The sequence below is a fragment of the Rhinatrema bivittatum genome, chromosome 6 (genome assembly GCF_901001135.1).
Source record: "Rhinatrema bivittatum chromosome 6, aRhiBiv1.1, whole genome shotgun sequence".
NCBI classification, from domain to species: domain Eukaryota; kingdom Metazoa; phylum Chordata; class Amphibia; order Gymnophiona; family Rhinatrematidae; genus Rhinatrema; species Rhinatrema bivittatum.
In genome coordinates this window covers 130,802,588-130,821,999 of record NC_042620.1, presented here as the reverse complement: position 1 = coordinate 130,821,999, position 19,412 = coordinate 130,802,588, and the positions used below count along the sequence as shown (strand labels likewise).

At 39.9% G+C, this 19,412-nt stretch overlaps 1 protein-coding gene across 7 annotated transcripts in view; it reads left to right on the top strand.

Moving 5' to 3' along the window:
• The window catches only part of NCKAP1 (NCK associated protein 1), a 349,694-nt gene that overhangs the window by 179,801 nt on the left and 150,481 nt on the right, over nt 1-19,412 (top strand). For all 7 annotated transcript variants that reach the window (XM_029605940.1, XM_029605939.1, XM_029605941.1 and 4 more), the window contains 5 exons: nt 289-385; nt 670-776; nt 6,580-6,712; nt 10,642-10,723; nt 12,180-12,238. In XM_029605940.1, coding sequence (XP_029461800.1) covers nt 289-385; nt 670-776; nt 6,580-6,712; nt 10,642-10,723; nt 12,180-12,238 — 478 coding nt within the window. The remainder of the gene's footprint in view (nt 1-288; nt 386-669; nt 777-6,579; nt 6,713-10,641; nt 10,724-12,179; nt 12,239-19,412) is intronic.

Below are 19,412 nucleotides of genomic sequence, written 5' to 3'. Positions count from 1 at the left end.
GCTACTGACAGGAAATTACAGTGCCGTGGCAAGGCTACTACAGCAGCATAGGGTATCTAAATGTGCTGGACCCGGGGTAACTGCCCCATTTCTTTCCTTGCCTCTACACACCTTGTGTACACACTCCTAAGGACTATGTTATGCAGTAACATATTTTAATCAGCATTTTATGTTGAAGTACTTGACTCAAATCTGATATAAATGTTACATAAGCCAACTCTGAAATAATCCTTTTTCTGTTTTAGAGCAGAGACAATTAACTTCAGATTTTTCTTCTGTTTATGACAGTGGTGCAACGCACAGAGAAAGACGCAAGTTTTTACGGTCGGCGCTGAAAGAGTTGGCAACTGTTCTTTCTGACCAGCCTGGATTACTGGGTCCCAAGGTATAGAACTCTACTATTTTCCTCTGACATAACCTACATTCACAAACAATTCTTTTCATATGTTTGTAATATTTTCTTATGATTAAATGTTTATATGTAATCCTCATAAGTATACAATACTAACTTGTTTATAAAATTATTCAGAAATTTAATACATAGTGTGTACAAAGAGTTGGGACCGGTTTTATCTGTTTTCTTTTGAGACATAATGGGAGAAAAAATGATTAAGTAGGTCCTTTGTGTAACACACTATCTTTGTCTTATATTTTTTTTTGAATTCCTAGGCACTTTTTGTATTTATGGCATTATCCTTTGCTCGTGATGAAATAATTTGGCTGCTTCGGCATGCAGATAACATTCCTAAAAAGATTGCGGATGACTTCATGGACAAGTATGTTATGGAATTTTGAAATTTAAAATGTAACTCTGTACACACTGGTGTAAACACTGTCTGAGAATCTGCAGCAAATGAAGCGTTTCATAAGAATGCAGTATTACTTTGATAGGACCTGTAAAAAATGTGAATGCATGATCCATATGGAATCTAACTTTGTTAGAGAAGTAACACATGAAAAATGTAAAGAAACCCCTTACCTGTTTCTTATTCTAGATTAACTTTTACAATTTTCTGTATTTGTCAGCTTATTGTCCCCAGCTCTCTATCTCTGCAGTCACCTTTCATCCCATTTGCTCTTGTGTAGTTGTTGTGCTGTATTGGAAATGAAGTCTTTATTGCACAGATTTAAGTTTATAAAATGTGTATTACAAGTGGTCACCTAGTGGCCGTGTTTATTGCCCATGATACAATGTTCTGGAGGAGCTGTGGTACATGGACCTTTGCTACAATGACGAGACTGGAAACAGTGGGAGGGAGGATTTATTAAAACAAGGAAAAATCCCAAGATAGTTGTGAATGAAGGCTTATGGTACCAGGGTCCAAGCCCCTGATTCAGATTGACCTGAAATAAAAAAGGAGAAAGGAGGAGCTACAAGCCAAAAAAATTCAGTAGAATGTGCTGTTTCAACGGCACCTATCTATTAATCCAGTAGATGCAATATTCAAGACCAGGATTGGCAGCCAAGAGTGCTGCTAACACATCAGCAAAGTAAGGTTCTTTGATCTTAAGTCAGATGACATCCCTTTTATATGAAATTCAGTGTTCATTTTTGTTGGAAACCTTAAATAGAAAACCCTGATGATTTGGATTTTGGATTTAATTACTCTGCTTTCCAAATCCAAAATCAAGGAAATCACAATTTTAGGTTTAGTTTGTAAGCCCACCTACCATTTAAGTTGTACCTGAGGCAATGATAAGGAGCAGACACCGATTTAGGCATAGACAATCTAGGCAATTGTCTAGGGCCCCAAATTTTGAAAGTGCTGATATTCAGTCCAAAAAGGAGTGCCTCTTTGCCAAGGAAAGGAGCACTGTTATGGCACTTTGGGGCTTTGCAGGGTGGTAGGGGGCATGAACTCCCTACATGCCAGTTTCCAAGTTATTCTGCTCTTCGCTCTCTATCTCTACCTGTGGAACAAAACTCTTAAATCCTGCTCTGATGGAGAGTATTGAAGAAGAAGATTGCTTTGATGGGCAATTTGGGGACTTAAAGTTTGGGGGAGAGGTGAAATTTGTGGGGTAAATAAATATTTTTTGGGTGCTTAAATAAAAAGGAAAGCCAAGTAATTTTTAGTGTATGCACCCCTGATTTAAAGAAAGAAAAACTAAATTTTTAATGTGTGTGCACGTGCCTGATAACCTAGCTTTCCTTTCTTTTAATCAAGCACACGCGCGCCAAAAATTACCTAGCTTTCTTTTAATCTTTGTGTGTGTGTATGTGCGCCTGATTAAAACAAAGGAAAACTAGGTAATTTTAATGTGCATGCTCCTGATTAAAAGAAAAGAAAGCTTGGTCATTCTTAACATGTGTGTGTACCTGATTTAAAAGCAAGAAGAGCTAGGTAATTTTGAGTGTCTTTCTCCCCCCCCCCCCCCCCCCCCGCCCCAACCCCCTAGATCTGGAGGTGCTGAGACAGAAGTATATAGAGAAGACCTTCCGGGATATAGTAGCCAAATCCCAACTCCAGTCTGGTAGCCTCTGTGCTGCCTTAGAAGAGCAAGGTTGCCTAGATGGAGGGCATCACCTTCATGTAGCAGGAAGGGATCCTGTAGCTAGGAACTGCTCTTCATATGATGCATTAACCTTTCATGTTTAGGATGGGTTTCCAAAGGCTTTTGCCAGGAGAGGGAAGGGTTAGGTTGGCCATCATAGTTGGTGATTAGATCATTAGGAATCTAGATAACTAGATGGCTGGTGGACACAAGGATCACTTGGTAGCTTGCCTGCCTGGTGTGAAGGTGGCGGACTTCACGCATTACCTAAATAGGATTTTAGACAGTGCTGGGGAGGAACCAGCAGCTATTGTATATGTGGACACCAATCACATAGAAAGGTGTGAGAGGGAAGTTAGGAAGTCAAATGTAGGCTTTTAGGTAGAAAATTTAAATTCAAAACCTCTAGGGTAGCATTCTCTGAAAAGCTCCCTGTTGCATACATAGGACCCCAAAGGCAGGCAGAGCTCCAGAATCTCAAAGTGTGGATAAGTTTTTGATGCAGGAAAGAGCAGGGCAACATTTTGGGGAAGGGAGAGCTTATTTTAAAAGGATGGGCTTCATCTTAACTAGAGTTGGAATCAGGCTGCTAGTGCTAATCTTTAAAAGGAGATAGAGTAGCTTTTAAACTAGAACTTGGAGGAAATGCTGACAGTCACTCAGCAGCACATAGTTCGGAGAGAAGCATCTTTGAAGGATACTAAAACAAAGACAGAAGTTAGAGCATCCCAATAGAGGTTCCGGTAAAAGCAATAGTCAATTTGTCCATTATTAAAGAACAGATTGCGTTAACAGGGAACAGTTGAAAATTTTTTTTAATTGAAAGGAAAATTGTATATACAAATAAACATACCTTGAAATATCAGTATGCTAATGCCAGAAGTCTAAAAATTAAGGTGGGAGAGATAGAATGTATAGCACTGAATGAAGAGGTAGGCAGAATTCACCTGAATGTAATCCACTTTGAAAGTGCCTGAAAAGTGGAATATAAATCAAATAAATCTGAGACGTGGGGAAAGAAGATAACCAACTGAATACTGCTATACCAGGGTACAAATTATATTGCCATGATAGGGTAGATCAACCTGGTGGGAGGATGACACTTCGTTAGGAATGGCATAGAGTTCAACAGGATGAAGGTACTGCCGACTAAATGCTCTGTAAAATCTTTATGGGTGTAAATTCCATGTGTAATCGGGTATAGCAGTGGGGGGTGTACTACCACCCCCCTGACCAAAACGAATAGACAGATGAAATATTAATAGAAAATAGGTAAGTTAACAAATCTATCAGCACAGTAATAATGGGAGATTTCAATTACTCCAGTATTAACTGAGTAAATGTCATATCAAGATATGCTAGGAAGGTAAAAAGTTTTAAGATGAAATAAATGTCTACTTCATGGATCAGCTGGTTTGGGAACCAACAAGAGGGAGCCATTTTAGACCTAATTCTTAATGGAATGCAGGATTTGGTGAAAGATAAAGGTGGTGAAGTTGCTGAGCAACAGTGATCATAATGTGATCAAATGTGAGTTAATGACTTGAGAGAGGGCATTAAGTAAATCTACTACTCTAGCATTTAACTTTCAAAAGTGAGACTATGATAAAAAGGGAGGAAAATAGTTAGTAAAAAACTAATAGGTGCAGTTACAAAGGGTGAGAGTTTATATTAATTCTGGACATTGTTTAAAAATACCGTTTTGGAAATTTGGACCAGATGTATTCCACACATTAAAAAAAAAAAATGGAAAGAAGACCAAATAACTACTAGCATAGTTAAAAGGTGAGGTGAAAGAGGCTATGTTAGCCAAAAGAACTTCTTTCAAATAATGGAAAAAAGATCCAACTGAAAAAAATAAGAAAAAGCATTAGCAAGTTAAATGTAAAACATTGGTAAGGCAGGCAAAAAGAATTTGAAAAGAAGCTGGCTGTAGAGGCAAAAAATTAAAAAAAATATATATTTGAAACAGGAAACCTATAAGGGAGTCAGTTGAACCATTAAATGATTGAGGGGTTAAAGCACTTAGGAAAGACAAGCCATAGAGGAAAGACCAAATGAATTGTTAGCTTTGGTATTTTTACTGAAGAGGATGTTGGGGAGATGCCCATGCCAGAAACGTATTTAATGGTGATGATTCAAAAGACTGGAAACAAATCAAGGTGAACCTGGTTGATGTAATAGGGCAGATTGACAGACTAAAGAGTAGCAAATCAACTGGACCAGATGGCTCTCACCCCAGAGTTCTGAAAGAACTCAAAAACGAAATTGCAAATCTATTACTAGTAATTTGTATCCTATCATTAAAATTATCTGTTGTACCTGAAGATTTGAGGGTGACCAATGTAACACTGATCTTTAAAAACTGCTTCAAGGTTGATCTGGGAAACTATAGACCTGTGAGTCTGATTTCAGTACTAAGAAAAATTGTAGAAACTATTCTAAAGAACAAAATCTTAGAATATATAGAAAGGCATGGTTTAATGGGAGACAGCATGGATTTGCACAAGGGAAATCTTGCCTCACCAATCTGCTACATTTTTTGAAGGGGTTAATAAATATGGATATTGGTGAGCTGGCAGATATGTTGTATTTAGATTTTAAAAAGGCATTTGACAAACTATCCCATGAGAGACCCCCTGAGAAAATGAAAAAAAAAAATTAAATCATAGGATAGGAGGCAATGTCCTATTATGGTTTGCAAACTAGTTTAAAGATAGGAAATAAAGTAGGACTAAATGGCCAGATTTCTCAGTGAAGAGTGCCTTGGGGATCTGTACTGGAACTGATGCTTTTCATATATGTATAAACTGAAAAAGGGAACAGTGCATGAGGTGATCAAATTTTTTGACAACACAAAATTATTCCAAGTTATTAAATCACAAGCGGATTATGAGACCTTGCAGGAAGATTTTGCGAGTCTGGGAGACTGGGCATCCAAATGGCAGATAGAATTTAATGTCGATAAGTGCAAAGCATAGGGAAAATTAACCCAGACTATAGTTACCACCCAGGAAAAGTATCAGGCATCATCGTGGACAGTACTTTGAAATCCTTGACTCATTGTGTGGCAGTGGTCAAAAGAGCAAACAATATTAGGAAAAGAATGGAGAATAAAATGGAGAATGTAACACTCCATGGTGAGACCACACCTAGTGTTCTGGGCACAGTTCTGGTTACCTCATCTCAAAAAAGATTTAGTTGAATAGGAAAAAGTATAGAGAAGGACAACCAAAATGATAAAGGAGATAGAATGGCTCTCCTTTGAAGAAAGACTAAAATGATTGACTGTTCAGCTTGGAGAAGAGACAACTGAAGGAGGATATGATAGGTCTATAAAATCATGGGTGGAATAGAATGGGTTAATGTGAATTGGTTACTCTTTCAAAAAATACAAAGACTAGGGGACACTCAAAGTTAGTAAGTAGCACATTTAAAATCAACATTTTTTTTTCACTAAGCTCTAGAATTCATTTCTGGAGGATATGGTTAAGGCAATTAGTGTAGCTAGAATTGAAAAAGGTTTGGACAAATTCCTGGAGAAGTCTATAAACCTATTAACCAGGTAGACTTGGGGGAAGCCACTACTTATCTCTGAGCTTTAGCAACGTGCCATCTATGTATTGTTTGGAATCCTTGGATTGGCCACTGTTGGAAACGGTACTGGGCTTGATGGACCAATGGTCTGACCCAATATGACATTTCTTCTGTTAAGTAATTTATCCAAGGTCACAAGGATTTTCTATAGAAGTGAGATTTTAGCCCTGGCTTCTCTGGTTCTCATTCTGCTGCTGTAACCACTATGTGGCTGCTGCTCCATACCTAGAGCCAAGACAGTTCATAGAAGAGGGAGTGAGATGCCACAGCCAGCCTTGTATCAGAGCCCTCTTAACTATTTAAATAAAGATAATTATTTAGACTTTCCAGGTATGTTAAGAAAAGCATCCTAGAAAAATTTAGTAAATTATTTTTCTCCCTAGTTTTACTTACCGCAGATAGTTACCCACTAAATTTGCCCAGTGTCTTTCTGCCACACATGACTGTTGGTTGTATTTTGTAAACCATTTTTTGTTCCCTTTTAAGGCATATTGCAGAATTAATATTCTATATGGAAGAACTCCGAGCACATGTGCGAAAGTATGGACCGGTGATGCAGAGATACTATGTGCAGTATCTGTCAGGCTTTGATGCTGTTGTCTTAAATGAGCTTGTACAGGTGAGCTGGAGCTTGAAACTATTCCTTCTGCATTCTGGTATGACATCCCCAATTGGATTATTACTTTCAAACCCATTTGCCATCCATGTTGGATTCCCTGTGCCTAAAGTTTATCCGGTTCAGAAGTCCAACTCTTTAATGTTTGACCTCTGACAGTCATTTGGTAGCTGGCTAAGAGCTTGGAAAAGAACAGCCAAACTATCTGTACCAGATAGTCTGATACACATAGGATATGGAAATATGGGCTTTTCTCTGCAAAGCTAGGTACTTGAATTACAGTGCTCTTTGTTGGACTTTCCGTTAACTTAGTTGAGAACAAGGTTATGGAAGCCAGGTTACTTTATTGTGTCACTTTTTATACATACTAAACACCAAAATGTGGACCATACAAAAGCAAAAAATCAGGTTAGTTTTGTATAGAGAAGTGTGAATCAACGCTACAGTAACTCATTGTTAGTGATAGTGAGGTAGGGAAAGGGAGGAATTAGAGTTGGGGAGGGGCAACTACTTGACACTGGGTTGTTAGCACTAGCTCTGGTCAACTGAGTCTCATCACCATTGTGGTCAGTTCTCAGCCACCTCATAGCAGAAAATCCATATTTTGTGTGCTCCATAAGCATCAACCTGATTTTTGCATTTCTTCACATCAATTCACATAAATGCCAACTGATATTATCTTCTACTCTCCTTTATTCTCATCTGCTCCTACGGAAGCAATGTTTCAATAAGAAACTGTGTTAGGGAGATGCCTCAGGTTTTTCTGTCAAAACAAGAGGTATTGAAGCAAAAAAAGCTTATAGTGGCACAAGTATAATTGTTGAACTTACTTTCTCCTAGATATATTTTTAGATTTATACAAGAAACACTATATAACCATAGAAAGAAGTAAGTTATAACATGTCTAACTCATACTCCTAGGTCTATCTGGAATGACCATGAAGGACTGTGCAGATTTCTTTGGTTCTGCAAAGGGTTAGTATTTCTGGGGTGAGAAAATAGTCTTGAACACACCACAAGACTTCCATTTGAATGGAAGTAACTTAAGACTTATTTTCTTTTACAAGCATATAGAATGATTTTAGAGGACTAGGGCTCGTTTTCTAGTCAGCTAGGTTGAAATGCCTCTTTTTGGGGATGTACCTCAGAAATGTGAAGTTCCATTTCTACTTGATAGATATTGTGTAGTATCTTACATGGATTTATATTGTCTTAGCTATAATTCTGTTAATTTATCTGTTTTTATAATCTTCTAAATTCATACATGGCTCCATTTCAGGTGCAGCCTCCTCTGCTCCACAGGGATATTAATTAGCATTGAGTCCTCAGAGTTTGCAGTCTTGCCCTTCCTACAACTGCCAGGCAAATATATGCCTCCTCTGGTTCTAAGCAGTGTGATTCAACTATTGGCTGGTGGGAACTAATGTGACCACCACCCTCTGATTATTCCATTTGTCCTTGAGTGTTAAACCTTTTGTTAAATAAGACATTGAGAAATGATCAAACCTAAGGAACTGAAAGGAAAGAGAACAAGGCGTTTCATTGTTATGCTTTGCTGTTTATAGATCCTTCCCTTCCAGTGTCTTTGTCATGTGGCCACTAGATGGTGCTCACATATTTCTTGCTGCTTGTCTCAACTCCTAAAGAAAAAGTAGTCTTGGCTTGGTCTTCCAGTACGTTAAGATGCAACATGAGCAATACGTGCAGCACACTTGCATTTATGTTATGCTTATAGAGGCTTAAATAAGTTGCTTTAGAAATTTCAGAATAAGGATATGAAACCTAGTGTTTGCATCCCATTCTCATCCATTCTTCAGTTTTGTAATCTAATGCATAGCATATGGGGAACATTTTCTTAAAGGCCTGGGGCCAATTCAGACCTTTTTTCATATGTATGTTTTGCACAGTTGGCAAAGGTCAAATTCTCTAATCGGACTGATCCACACACTTGCTTCATTTCTAGCTATGTAAACTTATTTGGTAAAATGCCTTTATTGTACAGTTTAGTTATAAAGGACTTTGAAATAAGTCTTTCCTAACATGTACACCACTTCCATGTACAGGTTTTCTTCGGATATCTGATGCCACAGTTGCAGTGAAGCAGCAGCACCCTCTTATAAACACATCCTGAATTTCTTCTCATCCCTCAGTCTCATAAGTTTAATAAGTTGTAATTTAATATCCTTTTATGATACTATGTTAATGTTTGCACATCTTTAAATCTCTAATGTGAAGGGAATACATATAGCCTGAAATTGATTTTCCCCCATAAAAGTAAAAAAAAAAAAAAACCTTTTATAAAAAAAAATGTATTTGAAACTGCCCTATATTATAGAGAAGCTGTTAGTTATTTGTATTTATATTCAGTTGACATTGCATTTATTTATTTATTTAAAATCTTTTCTATACCGTCGCTAAGTTAAATACCATCGCAACGGTTTACATGTTGGCACATAAATTAAGGTGATTGAGTGCGTACTATAGTACATTCTAACAGGTGCTGCAAAAGGTTCGGTTACAATATATCAAAAGAATAAGTAATCAATTGAAAAGTGAAGTAGGTCATGCCCAGGTGTGCCTTTACGGTACTAATCACTGGTAAAATTCTTATTCTCCTTATTTTACAATTATGTTTGTGGTGATATAGCGTTGCACATTCTGAGAGTAGTGCAGTGTGTTGGTGCTCTTCTGCCTCTTCCTGTATTTTTTTCTATTCTCTGGTCTCTTTATAGTATGCTTGTTTAAAAAGCCATGTTTTTAAACTTTTCTTAAATGTTTTGAGATCGTTTTGTAATCTGATCTCTACCGGCATTGCGTTCCAGAGGGTTGGGCCTGCTAAGGATAGAGCCCTCTCTTTCACTTGTGTTAGTCTTGCTGTCTTTACTGAAGGAATGGTTAAGAGTGTACAAAGGGCAATAACTTAATCAACGTGAGTTATGACCTGTACTTACTGGGAATTTCTCGTTCATGGGAAATAACTGCAATTCCCAATCCCTATCATTGACGTCTACGCCTTGAAAATCCTTCACCCTTTAACCCTGCTATTATATGAACATAACATAGTCTTTATCTGCTGTCCTGTTTAATTTACTGATTGTCCCATCCGGTATGCCCAGTTGCCTTCCTTTCTGCTTCTTTACCACTTCGGGTAGAGGAGCACAAAGTCCAAAACTTAAACTAACACCAACTTCCACCTATGTCTTTTATGCAACTTCTCAACCCTGTTCCTACCACTACCTTCTATATCTGTCCCAAGTACACTTAAATTCTGTAAGTGCTGGCCTCCACTTCTTCTTCTGGTAGGCTATTCCAGGATTTGTTGTCTTCCTCTTTGGTTCTTACAAGTCCCATACTCAGTCCAACACTCAGATTCCCTCCCATATCTTGCCACTAAGTTGGTTTTTTTTTGTTGTTTTTTTTGTTTTTAAATCCACACAACTACCAAAACTAGCGAAGCTGTCGTCTGAAACATCCATGCTTGTAGATATTAGGGTTCTAACCATGGCTGCTTCATGTAGGTTACTCCATCCATTCTGGAAATCCGAGACAGTCATACCACCATTCTTTCTATTGGCTTGTGTTCTCTTTAGTACCTAAAGTTTCAGATGATGGAATAAATACTGAAGCCCGCCTCATTTCTTCTACCTGTTAGCCCTCAACCAGCCTTTAACACTGAACTTGTTTGTTTCATAAAACCAGAATGCTGGAATCCTCTGATTTTATTGTAAATGGGGGGAAATGTAATCTCATGTTAAAATATACAATATTTTAGCAGGTAAGAACCACTTGAGCCTTACCAGTTTTATTGCACACATCTGGGGACTAATATCAAGGGAATACTTGCTGATAAATTCTAACACCTAAGCACACCAATGTGCTTATAATCATATTGTACATTTTTTGAACTTGAATTCACTGTTTTCTTTTAATAGAATCTCTCTGTGTGCCCTGAAGATGAATCAATTATAATGTCTTCCTTTGTTAACACTATGACCTCCTTGAGCGTAAAACAGGGTAAGAAAATAACTTTGATTTCACATGTGCTTGCTAAAGAAATTTGCCCCTAGAAATCAGGCGTCATTGCAGATAATGGTGTTCTTTCTGTAACTAATGTCCCAGGACAATTAGCTGACGTAATTGCACAGTGGTTGTGATATCAGCTATAGAGGCATGATTTTACAAGCAAACTGAGCCAGTGTAATCTGGATACCCCAAAACAACAGATGAGGAGTTGGAAAGTTTCATTTTTATACACACTGATTTCATTACAGGAGATAACTTTTTAAATAAATCAATGTAAAGCATGAGCCTCATGTTTAAATTTCTCTTAATGTCCACTTACTGCTATGTGTAGTGAACTGTATTAAAAATAACATTTGAACATGTTTTTGTGCTAGATTTCTCTCTACTTCTGAATGAAATCTTGGTAATGTTTTGTTTCTTTGGTAGCTAGTACTGTGTCTGTGTGTACACGTGTGTGTGTATGTATATATTGTATTTTTGACAGACTAGTACTGTTTCCTTATTTGCCTATGTATGATGTGTTTTGCATTTAATAGTGGGAGAAAAAATTCCCTGATGGGTGAGGTTAAGTGGTTTTTGTTTTTGTTATTTTTTTTTGCTCCTGCACTCATCTCTACATCTGAGCATGTTGTGTCTTCTTTTTTTCCTCTTATTCATCTGGTCAGAAAAGTGGTGATCCCGTTTTTTTCTCTTGCCTTTGTGTTAAAGGTGAATATTAACTTGTAATAAAATGTCTTTGTCTTGTGGACTGTAATGGAGGTATTTTAGATACAACACTAATGTATTTAGTGTGAAATTAAAATGTTTTCTTCATTTGTTTTATGGTTGCTTGTAGACTCCTATCAGAAATTGACATTTACAGGCCACGCACATAGAGGCTTTAATGATTGCAGAAGATTTGCTAGCTCTCAGAAAAAGGTTCTGATTAGGCGTGGTGTCAGTATGCCAGTCCTGTACCCACAAATATAAATCAAATGGAAATACATTAAATATTAAAAACTCATTGATGTTGTATCTGCAATACCTGCAACACAGCTGCCAGATAAGAGAAAATCTTTCCTGTCGTAGGTTAATGTTAATTTTCAAACTCTTCATTCTTTAGCTTAGCTGTTGCTTAATTTGTCTGTAAGTGGGCATTACCCTAACTGGGAGAATGTGACAGAAATAAAGGTCGAAACCAAGCTGACTGATCTCACCTGGCCTGGGTAAATGAAATCAAGGGCTGCTGCCAGATCTAGGCATTAAATGTGTTTTTTGTATGACTTTCACATACGTTCTCTTTAGCAATTTTATGAGTTTGAATAATTTACTATCAAAACTGCTTTTATAGGGGACTCCAAAACTGTGGCAAAAGATTGCAGACTGTGGTAGAATCTGAATGTGATTGATGTCTTAACAAAAATTCTTTTTTTCCTGTAATCTGTATGAAATATTTTCCATTATGCAGTTGAGGATGGGGAGGTGTTCGATTTCAGAGGAATGAGACTAGATTGGTTCAGGTTACAGGTAAGAAATGTTTACTGTGTTACATCAAAGTAAATATTTTAGTCATGAAATGCTCAGTTCTATTATACTCCCAGTCAGTCATGATCTGTGGACATTACTGCTTGAGGAGTGTAACTGAGACCAGGAGTTTCAGAATGGAAGTTAAATTATGGCACATTTTGTCTCCCTTCTCTGTTCTTTCTGCCCATTCTTCTGGGGATCATAGAGCCTGTCCATGTGATACAAAGGTTTACAGTGCTTTATTCAAACTATTTTCTATTCCCAAAGAAGTTCAGAGGGGTCTCAGACTCATTCTAGATTTAAAGAAACTGAACAGGTCTGTGCCAGTGTTTCTCTCTTTAGGATAGAATTCCTTTGTTCTCTCTTTGTCAGATGGGGAGTTTAGTTTGCTCTCTGGATCTGCAGGATACACGTCTGCATGTTGTCACAGGTATCTCAAGTTCCCCCATGTGAACAAAGTTATCAGTGCAAGCAGCTACCATGAATTCCACCAGAAACCTACTAACAACTGCTCAAGTTTTACTTTTGTGATGTCAATAATATGCTGACAATCCCACCTTGCCATGCCTTGACCGCATCCCTCCAAGTGCGACTTCACTCACTTTGTCGCCACAGTGCTACTGAGAGCTCATGCTGCTCAGGTCAAGATCTGCTTGCTTGGGATAGAGTATTGTTGGGGAGGGAATACAGAGTTTTGAAAAATATTTAGAAATCTTTGGAGTCTTAGTAGAGAAAATTGCTCAGTTTTTGGTATTTTCTTTGTTTTTCTTTACTCTCCTGCTTCCTCTGTCCCTTCCAGTCTTGTCCTGCCTTCTATTTTGCCTCTTTTTTCCCTCTTCCTTTCCTACTCTAGCTGCATTGATCTTTCCCTAGCAGCTGTATTGACCACAGCAGTGGCCCCTTTCCCCCATCAACCTTGTCATAAACTTTATCCTACTTGCAGTGACCTAAAGACCCCTGGGGGTCCTGCCAGGTACTTGTGATCTGGATTCGCCATTGTTGGAAACAGGATACTAGGCTTGATGGACCCTTGGTCTGATCCAGTATTTCAAGTCTTATGATGTTATGTTCTTATGACCTTGCGAGTGGGACTCTCAAGGGCTGTATACAGGACACTTCCAATTTAGAAATTGTTTCACCTTCCAGTGAGTTTATCAAGTTGTTGGTATCTCTGATTGCCAAACTCAGGATGCAGGGCCTGTTTACCTTTATGTACCTGGGTAATGAATTTGTCAGGGAACAAATGCTCTTGATGTACTGTGAGGCCCACCTCAGATTATCATTTGGAATGAGGTTTTGGAACCTGTTTACAGGATCAGTGTTGCTTGGGAATCAAAGTACCAGTTTGGGAATAATAATTTTTGGAAAACAAATCTCCACCATAATGTTAGAACTGCAGCCCTTCATATTGAAAAATTTTATTTGCCAGACTGCCAGCAGTTCATGGAACGTTTGGTAGACCAGGCTTCATAGAAGACCCCAGAAAATTATTCTGTACCCAGATTATGCAAGGTGAACAAGGTGGTGGAAGCTGTTTATCCACCCCCCCAGTCACCGCTCTGCCCTGCACCCCCCCTCCCAAATAACCCAATCAAATATAGAGAGAAGCAAAAGTCTGAGTTTTTCACAGTGCTTGATGCTTCTGTGGACAACGCCCTCACAAGATGAGTCACTGCATATGAATGTCTGGAAATGAGGGCAGTCTTGACCTTGACATTTTTCCAGGATCAGATTCATCACTGGGATTTTGAGTATCAGGCAACACAATCTTTATTTATTTATTTATATTCTGCTTTTCAGCACTTCGAAGTGGATTACATTCAGTGACTGCAGTTATCTCTGTCTGTAGAGGGCTCACAATCTAATAGCTTGATTTATCAAAATGCGATAATTTTCGCATGAATAATGCCTGCGATAAGAAAAAGAGGCGTGGCTATAATTTGAGTTACTGCACTATCTATATAAATAAAAATGTTAAATAGTTTGTACCAAATCGCTAATCTCAGCAAGCACTTAACCAATTGCGTTCAAATTTGGACACAAGTTTCACCTCACATATGGCAAGGATCTTCTACACTTACATTACATATATGTCACACTGGGGGCTGGTAAAAAGTTTTAAAATTTGGTTTCACAAAACAGCGACATCTGGTGGACGTAAGCGGAAGCTCTTACACCTTGCACAAACGCTCACACCCTACACACACGTGACCAATGTTTGCGATTCACACACCCTCCGAGCAGACACAAATCCACCCTCCTCACACCCCTCCCCCCCCCCCACACACACACACATGCCAATTGTACTTATTTCACACACCCTCAAAAAGCACACAAAAACCCACTAAATACCAGCATGCTACACCGGGAGGCCACTCACATGCCACATGTTTGCAATTCCCACACCCTACAAACTCACACACAAACACCCTCCTCACACCCCTCACGCACATGACTTTTCTACTTACTGCCCTCAACCTCTGAACGCACGGAAAACTGCAGAATAGTTCGGGCTGCTCCAGCGGGGGCGGGGGGGGGGGAACAACACCGCTCCGGGACACATCGCATACACTATGGCTGTCGGCTGCCAGCAATCAAAATGGCGCCGACGGCTCTTTCCCTTACTAGGACACTCGGGAATGCCAATAGCGGCAGTAGCCCATGTGACATAGTAAGGGCGAGGGCCCGTCAACGCCATTTTCTGGACTGGCAACCGGCGCACCTTCGCCCTTACTATCTGAGCGAGACGACCGCTCCCATTGCTCCACCTCGAGGGCCTGGCGCCAATACTTCCATGCCGGAACGAACGCCCGCTCCACAGACTACCATTTTTGAAAGGTATCGTCTGGCCTGCAGGGGGGGGGCGTGGGGATGTTCTTGTGTCCATGTTCGGGGAGGGGGGGCCGGGGGGCAGTTCCGAGATTCTGTAACTCTTGTGGGTTAGTCTATTTCGCCGGCCTGGGAGGGTGGAGGAGGCTTATATAAACACGTTTCTGTGGGGATTACTTTGGGGTGCAAAGGGGGAGGGCACACACAAACACATACACAAAATGTGCACCATCTTCGAAAGGTTACAAAACAGCCCTCACCAGGTGGGGAGTCACTGAGGTGACAGTGAGGGGAGGGAGAATGAGGAGGGAGGTAAGTGTCAGGGGAAGAAGAATGAGGGGAGAGGTGAGTGTGAGGGGACAGAGTTGGAGTGGGGACAGGGGAGGGAAAGGGGGGGAGTGACCAAGGGGGAAGAGGATAAGTGACTGAGCTAAATGAGCAAGGGGAAGGGGCAGGGAGGGCAAAGAATCTGACTCAGCCACTGCAACGCGTGGCAGGGGTCCGCTAGTGTGCTATATTAGCATGTTGCATAGGCACTTTATCGCACCCTGCGATAATTGTACTTTGCAAGTTGCGAAGTGCCCAGACAGGTATTTCTCACTTTTGGGCTGCTGAGTGAAGGTGAAAGAGAGAGAGCCCTTCTGGGGTGGCACAGTAGTTGTCAACTCTTTATACCACTATAGGAGGGCCAGCTAGTAACTCGAAGTGAGGTTTTGATGATGGTCTAGGATTTTGGAGCCAGTCTTACATGCACAATGAGACGTATGAACAGCACAGTACACATCAGTGAAGATTTGATATGATTTGGAGTGAGGAAAGTCACACACAGATGAGATTTCTACAGTGTTCTCTCGCCCTAGCTTGAGATTTCTACAATGTGCTCTCTCTCCCTGCCTGAAAATGCCCAAAACAGAATTTACGATATTTATCGCAAATTCCACTTCAGGCATGTCACACAGCTATAATGTCAGGAAAAATGATGTAGTTAATTTCCGGCGTTAAAAACATGCGATAGCGCCCCTCATTTTCATTGATCCCGCCCCTTTGAATAAATTTAAAAAATTTGCAATTGCATCGTGCATTTTGATAAATGACCCTGTAAATTTGTACCCAAGGTTAAAATGACTTGTCCACAGTCACAAAGTGCAGCAGGCTACTCTCATGTTTGAGCAAAGAAGGTGTTACAAGGTGTGTTGCCATGATCCAAGAGACATTCAAGGTGATGGCCTATAAAACATAATCTGGTTGACTTGTCAGTGGTTAACAGACAGGATACCTGAATGTGTGTAGGCTGATTCGTTAAGTAAACCAACACTGGCTCTGAGAGCATAGATACACAAGACTGTGATGTTAAAGCTCAATGGTGTATGCTATTTATGAACCACAGTGCAGAGCTTACAAAATTCTTCAGTTATTTTAAGAATAACAACACAGTGCTCACAGATGTATTCACCCACGATTAGGAAAAAAAACATTTCTGTCTATTTTTACTCTGTGGGCAGTGCTGTTTCTAGAATTGGCAAAGGTGATTCTGGTGGCAGCTTTCTGTCTGAACTGGCCTTGTTTTTTAGAATTGCTGACTCTGAAAGTGGAGGAAGCTCTGATTCTCCGTCGAAAAGTAGGGCTGAATTAGCCATGACACATGGGTGATGTCATCTGATGGTACTGAAGGGACCCTTCTATCTTATCTTATAGGCTTTTACTCTGCTGAGCATGTGCGAGAATTGCCATGCGGGCATTGCCTCGTGACCCCCTCAGTTTCTTTTTGGCCAAACTTCTGCACGGGCATGTATCCTCTGTTTTTTTTTTTTTTTCTTAATTTAATATCTTATCAAGTTTTTTGTTAATTTTTTTTCTTTTAATTACTTCGCAGCTTCGGCAGCCCTCAAACAGAACCTTTTCATGTTATATAAAAGAAAATTCTTCACAGAAAAAGTCCAACACTAAGAGCCACCATCTGAGGCTTTGTGATGAAGATATCCATCACTGATAGACATGATATTTGTTACCTGAGCCTAGGACCTGATCTTGACCAGTCCAACTGCTACCCTGCAGCCAGATATCTCTGCACTATCAAAAATCTAGAGCCTGGAAAATGGAGGAACTGTATAAGTCTCTGAGGAGCCACAGTTCTTATCCCAGAGCAGAGCATCTTTAAACTTGAGTAAACTACCACAATTGTTGGAGCAAGCCTAGAGCCCTTCTTCTTTCTTGGGGTCAAGCAAGCAGAAAAAAGTCAAAAAGCACCACTATTCAAGCCGGCAGTGCCATCGGTGCCAAAGAAGTACTGTGCTTCAGCACAGTCGATGAAATCAACATGTGATGCACCGGCACTGTCACATTGAGCTCCAATGTTGACTGTTTCGTCCATCAAAGCCTCAGACCATTGTTCGGCTGTCAATGTGCAGCACCTCTGTGCTGCCAACACAGCTATTCCTAAAATCACTGGTCACAGGAAGGATGGGAGGCACGCAGGAAGGTTATACATTATTGATGGATCTTCCTAAAAAAAAAAAAAAAATACAGTGGCTGTAAGTTATGCAAAATATAGCAGCTCGGCTGATCTACGGCTGTCCATGTAGGGTGAGTGCTGCACCACTTTTGCACCAACTACTTTGGCTGCCAGTTGAGAAATGTGTTTAGTTTAAGATCTTAACTTTGATTTTTAAGGCATTAAGGTGGGGTGGGGGGGAGCAAAATATCTGTAAGATAGCATTACATGCTATGGCCCTAATCAGAACTTTCGCTCCAAGAATGAAGTCTTATGCCAAGTTCCTTCAAGGCAAAAGATATGAAAAATAGTGTATCGGAAAAGGATATTTGCTGAAATTGGGCCAGAGCAATGGAACACAGCTCCTCGAGACACAAGATTGTAATCAAACTTTTTGCATTAAAAAAAAAAAAAAAGTCAAAGCTTGGCTATTTGCTTTATAGTTAATGAGGATGGTTACTTCTATATAGGAGTGTCTGGGATTATGCTGTAGTATTTAACTATATTGATTGCTGCTGGGATTTTTGTTTAATTTTATTGTATTTTATTTTTGTTATTGTTTTTATGTTGTAATGATGTACACCACTTTGACCAAATCTGGCACTTGATTTAGCAGTCTAAAAGAATTTTGAAGTCAATGCTTATCTCCCCCTATTCAAGGGCACTGTCCCCATCAAATTACTTAAGCAAGGCTTTTGACTAGAAATGTCAGATCCTGTCTGCTCGGTGGAGTCATTAATTTCTAACTGCCCTAGGGCATGTTTTACAGAGCCCATAGAGTTGCCAAGAAGACTTCATCTTAGCTTCTGAGTAGGATGTTCCTCTCCCAATGCTTAGCCAAAGACCTCGGCTGCCCTCAGACCAAGTGACAGAGTTGGTAAAGATGTTCTTTGCCACCTTGGTGGCTAAGGACAAGGAGGGCACTCTTCAACCTCTCCCATCTAGATTATTATATTTGCTGCCTCAAGGAGGAGTCCTTTTCACCCCTGACTGAACGGGCACTCCATCAGCAACTCCGTGAGGAATTTTGAGTCCCTGATGCTCTACTGCCATGAAGTCTATCCAGTCAGAGAACACTCACCAGGAATACTGTCCTCTGAGAATACCAAGGACCCCTCAGTCACCTGCATCATAATTGGGTTCTGGATCAGTGTCCTTTCACTCCTCGGATCAAAGGAAGATTTGATGGAAATCCCCTTCTAACCCCCTACCTGAGCCTCCAGAACACGTCTCCACCTGAGGACCTTTATTAATCCAGGTTTCTAGATAAGTTAGATAAGGCACTGAGAATCAAGATCTGTAAAGATAAGGACTCATGAATGGAAGTCTTCGGCCTTTTCCAAATTCTGGTCTCTCTAGCAGAGCCAGCAGCTGTTCCTGTTTATTTGATCCTACAAAAATTAGACAAAACCAGGGGAAAACTCAATTTCATGTGCTCCAATAGCCAGGAAATTAGATCTAAAACATAGAGTCCAGAAAACACCAGGTTTTGGAGTGGTATAGCTGCCTCAGTAATCAGTCATTGATTCAGCACTGAAACAAGCAAGCAAAAATATTTTCCATTACACCACCAGAGAAAGATCCCAGATTACTGGACAACTTTAGAGGGAAAAGATGCTTGAGTTCTTAATGCTTGCATTTCCACACATCATTTCTACATGGTGCAGTACTTGCATGATTCAATTCAGAAATTGAAACCCTTCCTGGCCCCAGCAGAGGGCAGTTCTGCATTGCTGCAGCCATTTCTAGATGCAAAGGAGTGTATATATCATCAGATTTGGTCAGTCTACGTGGCTTTTAACACATCTCATTTGTCGTCATCCTCCATAGAGGTGCATCATATGGCTTGGTAAA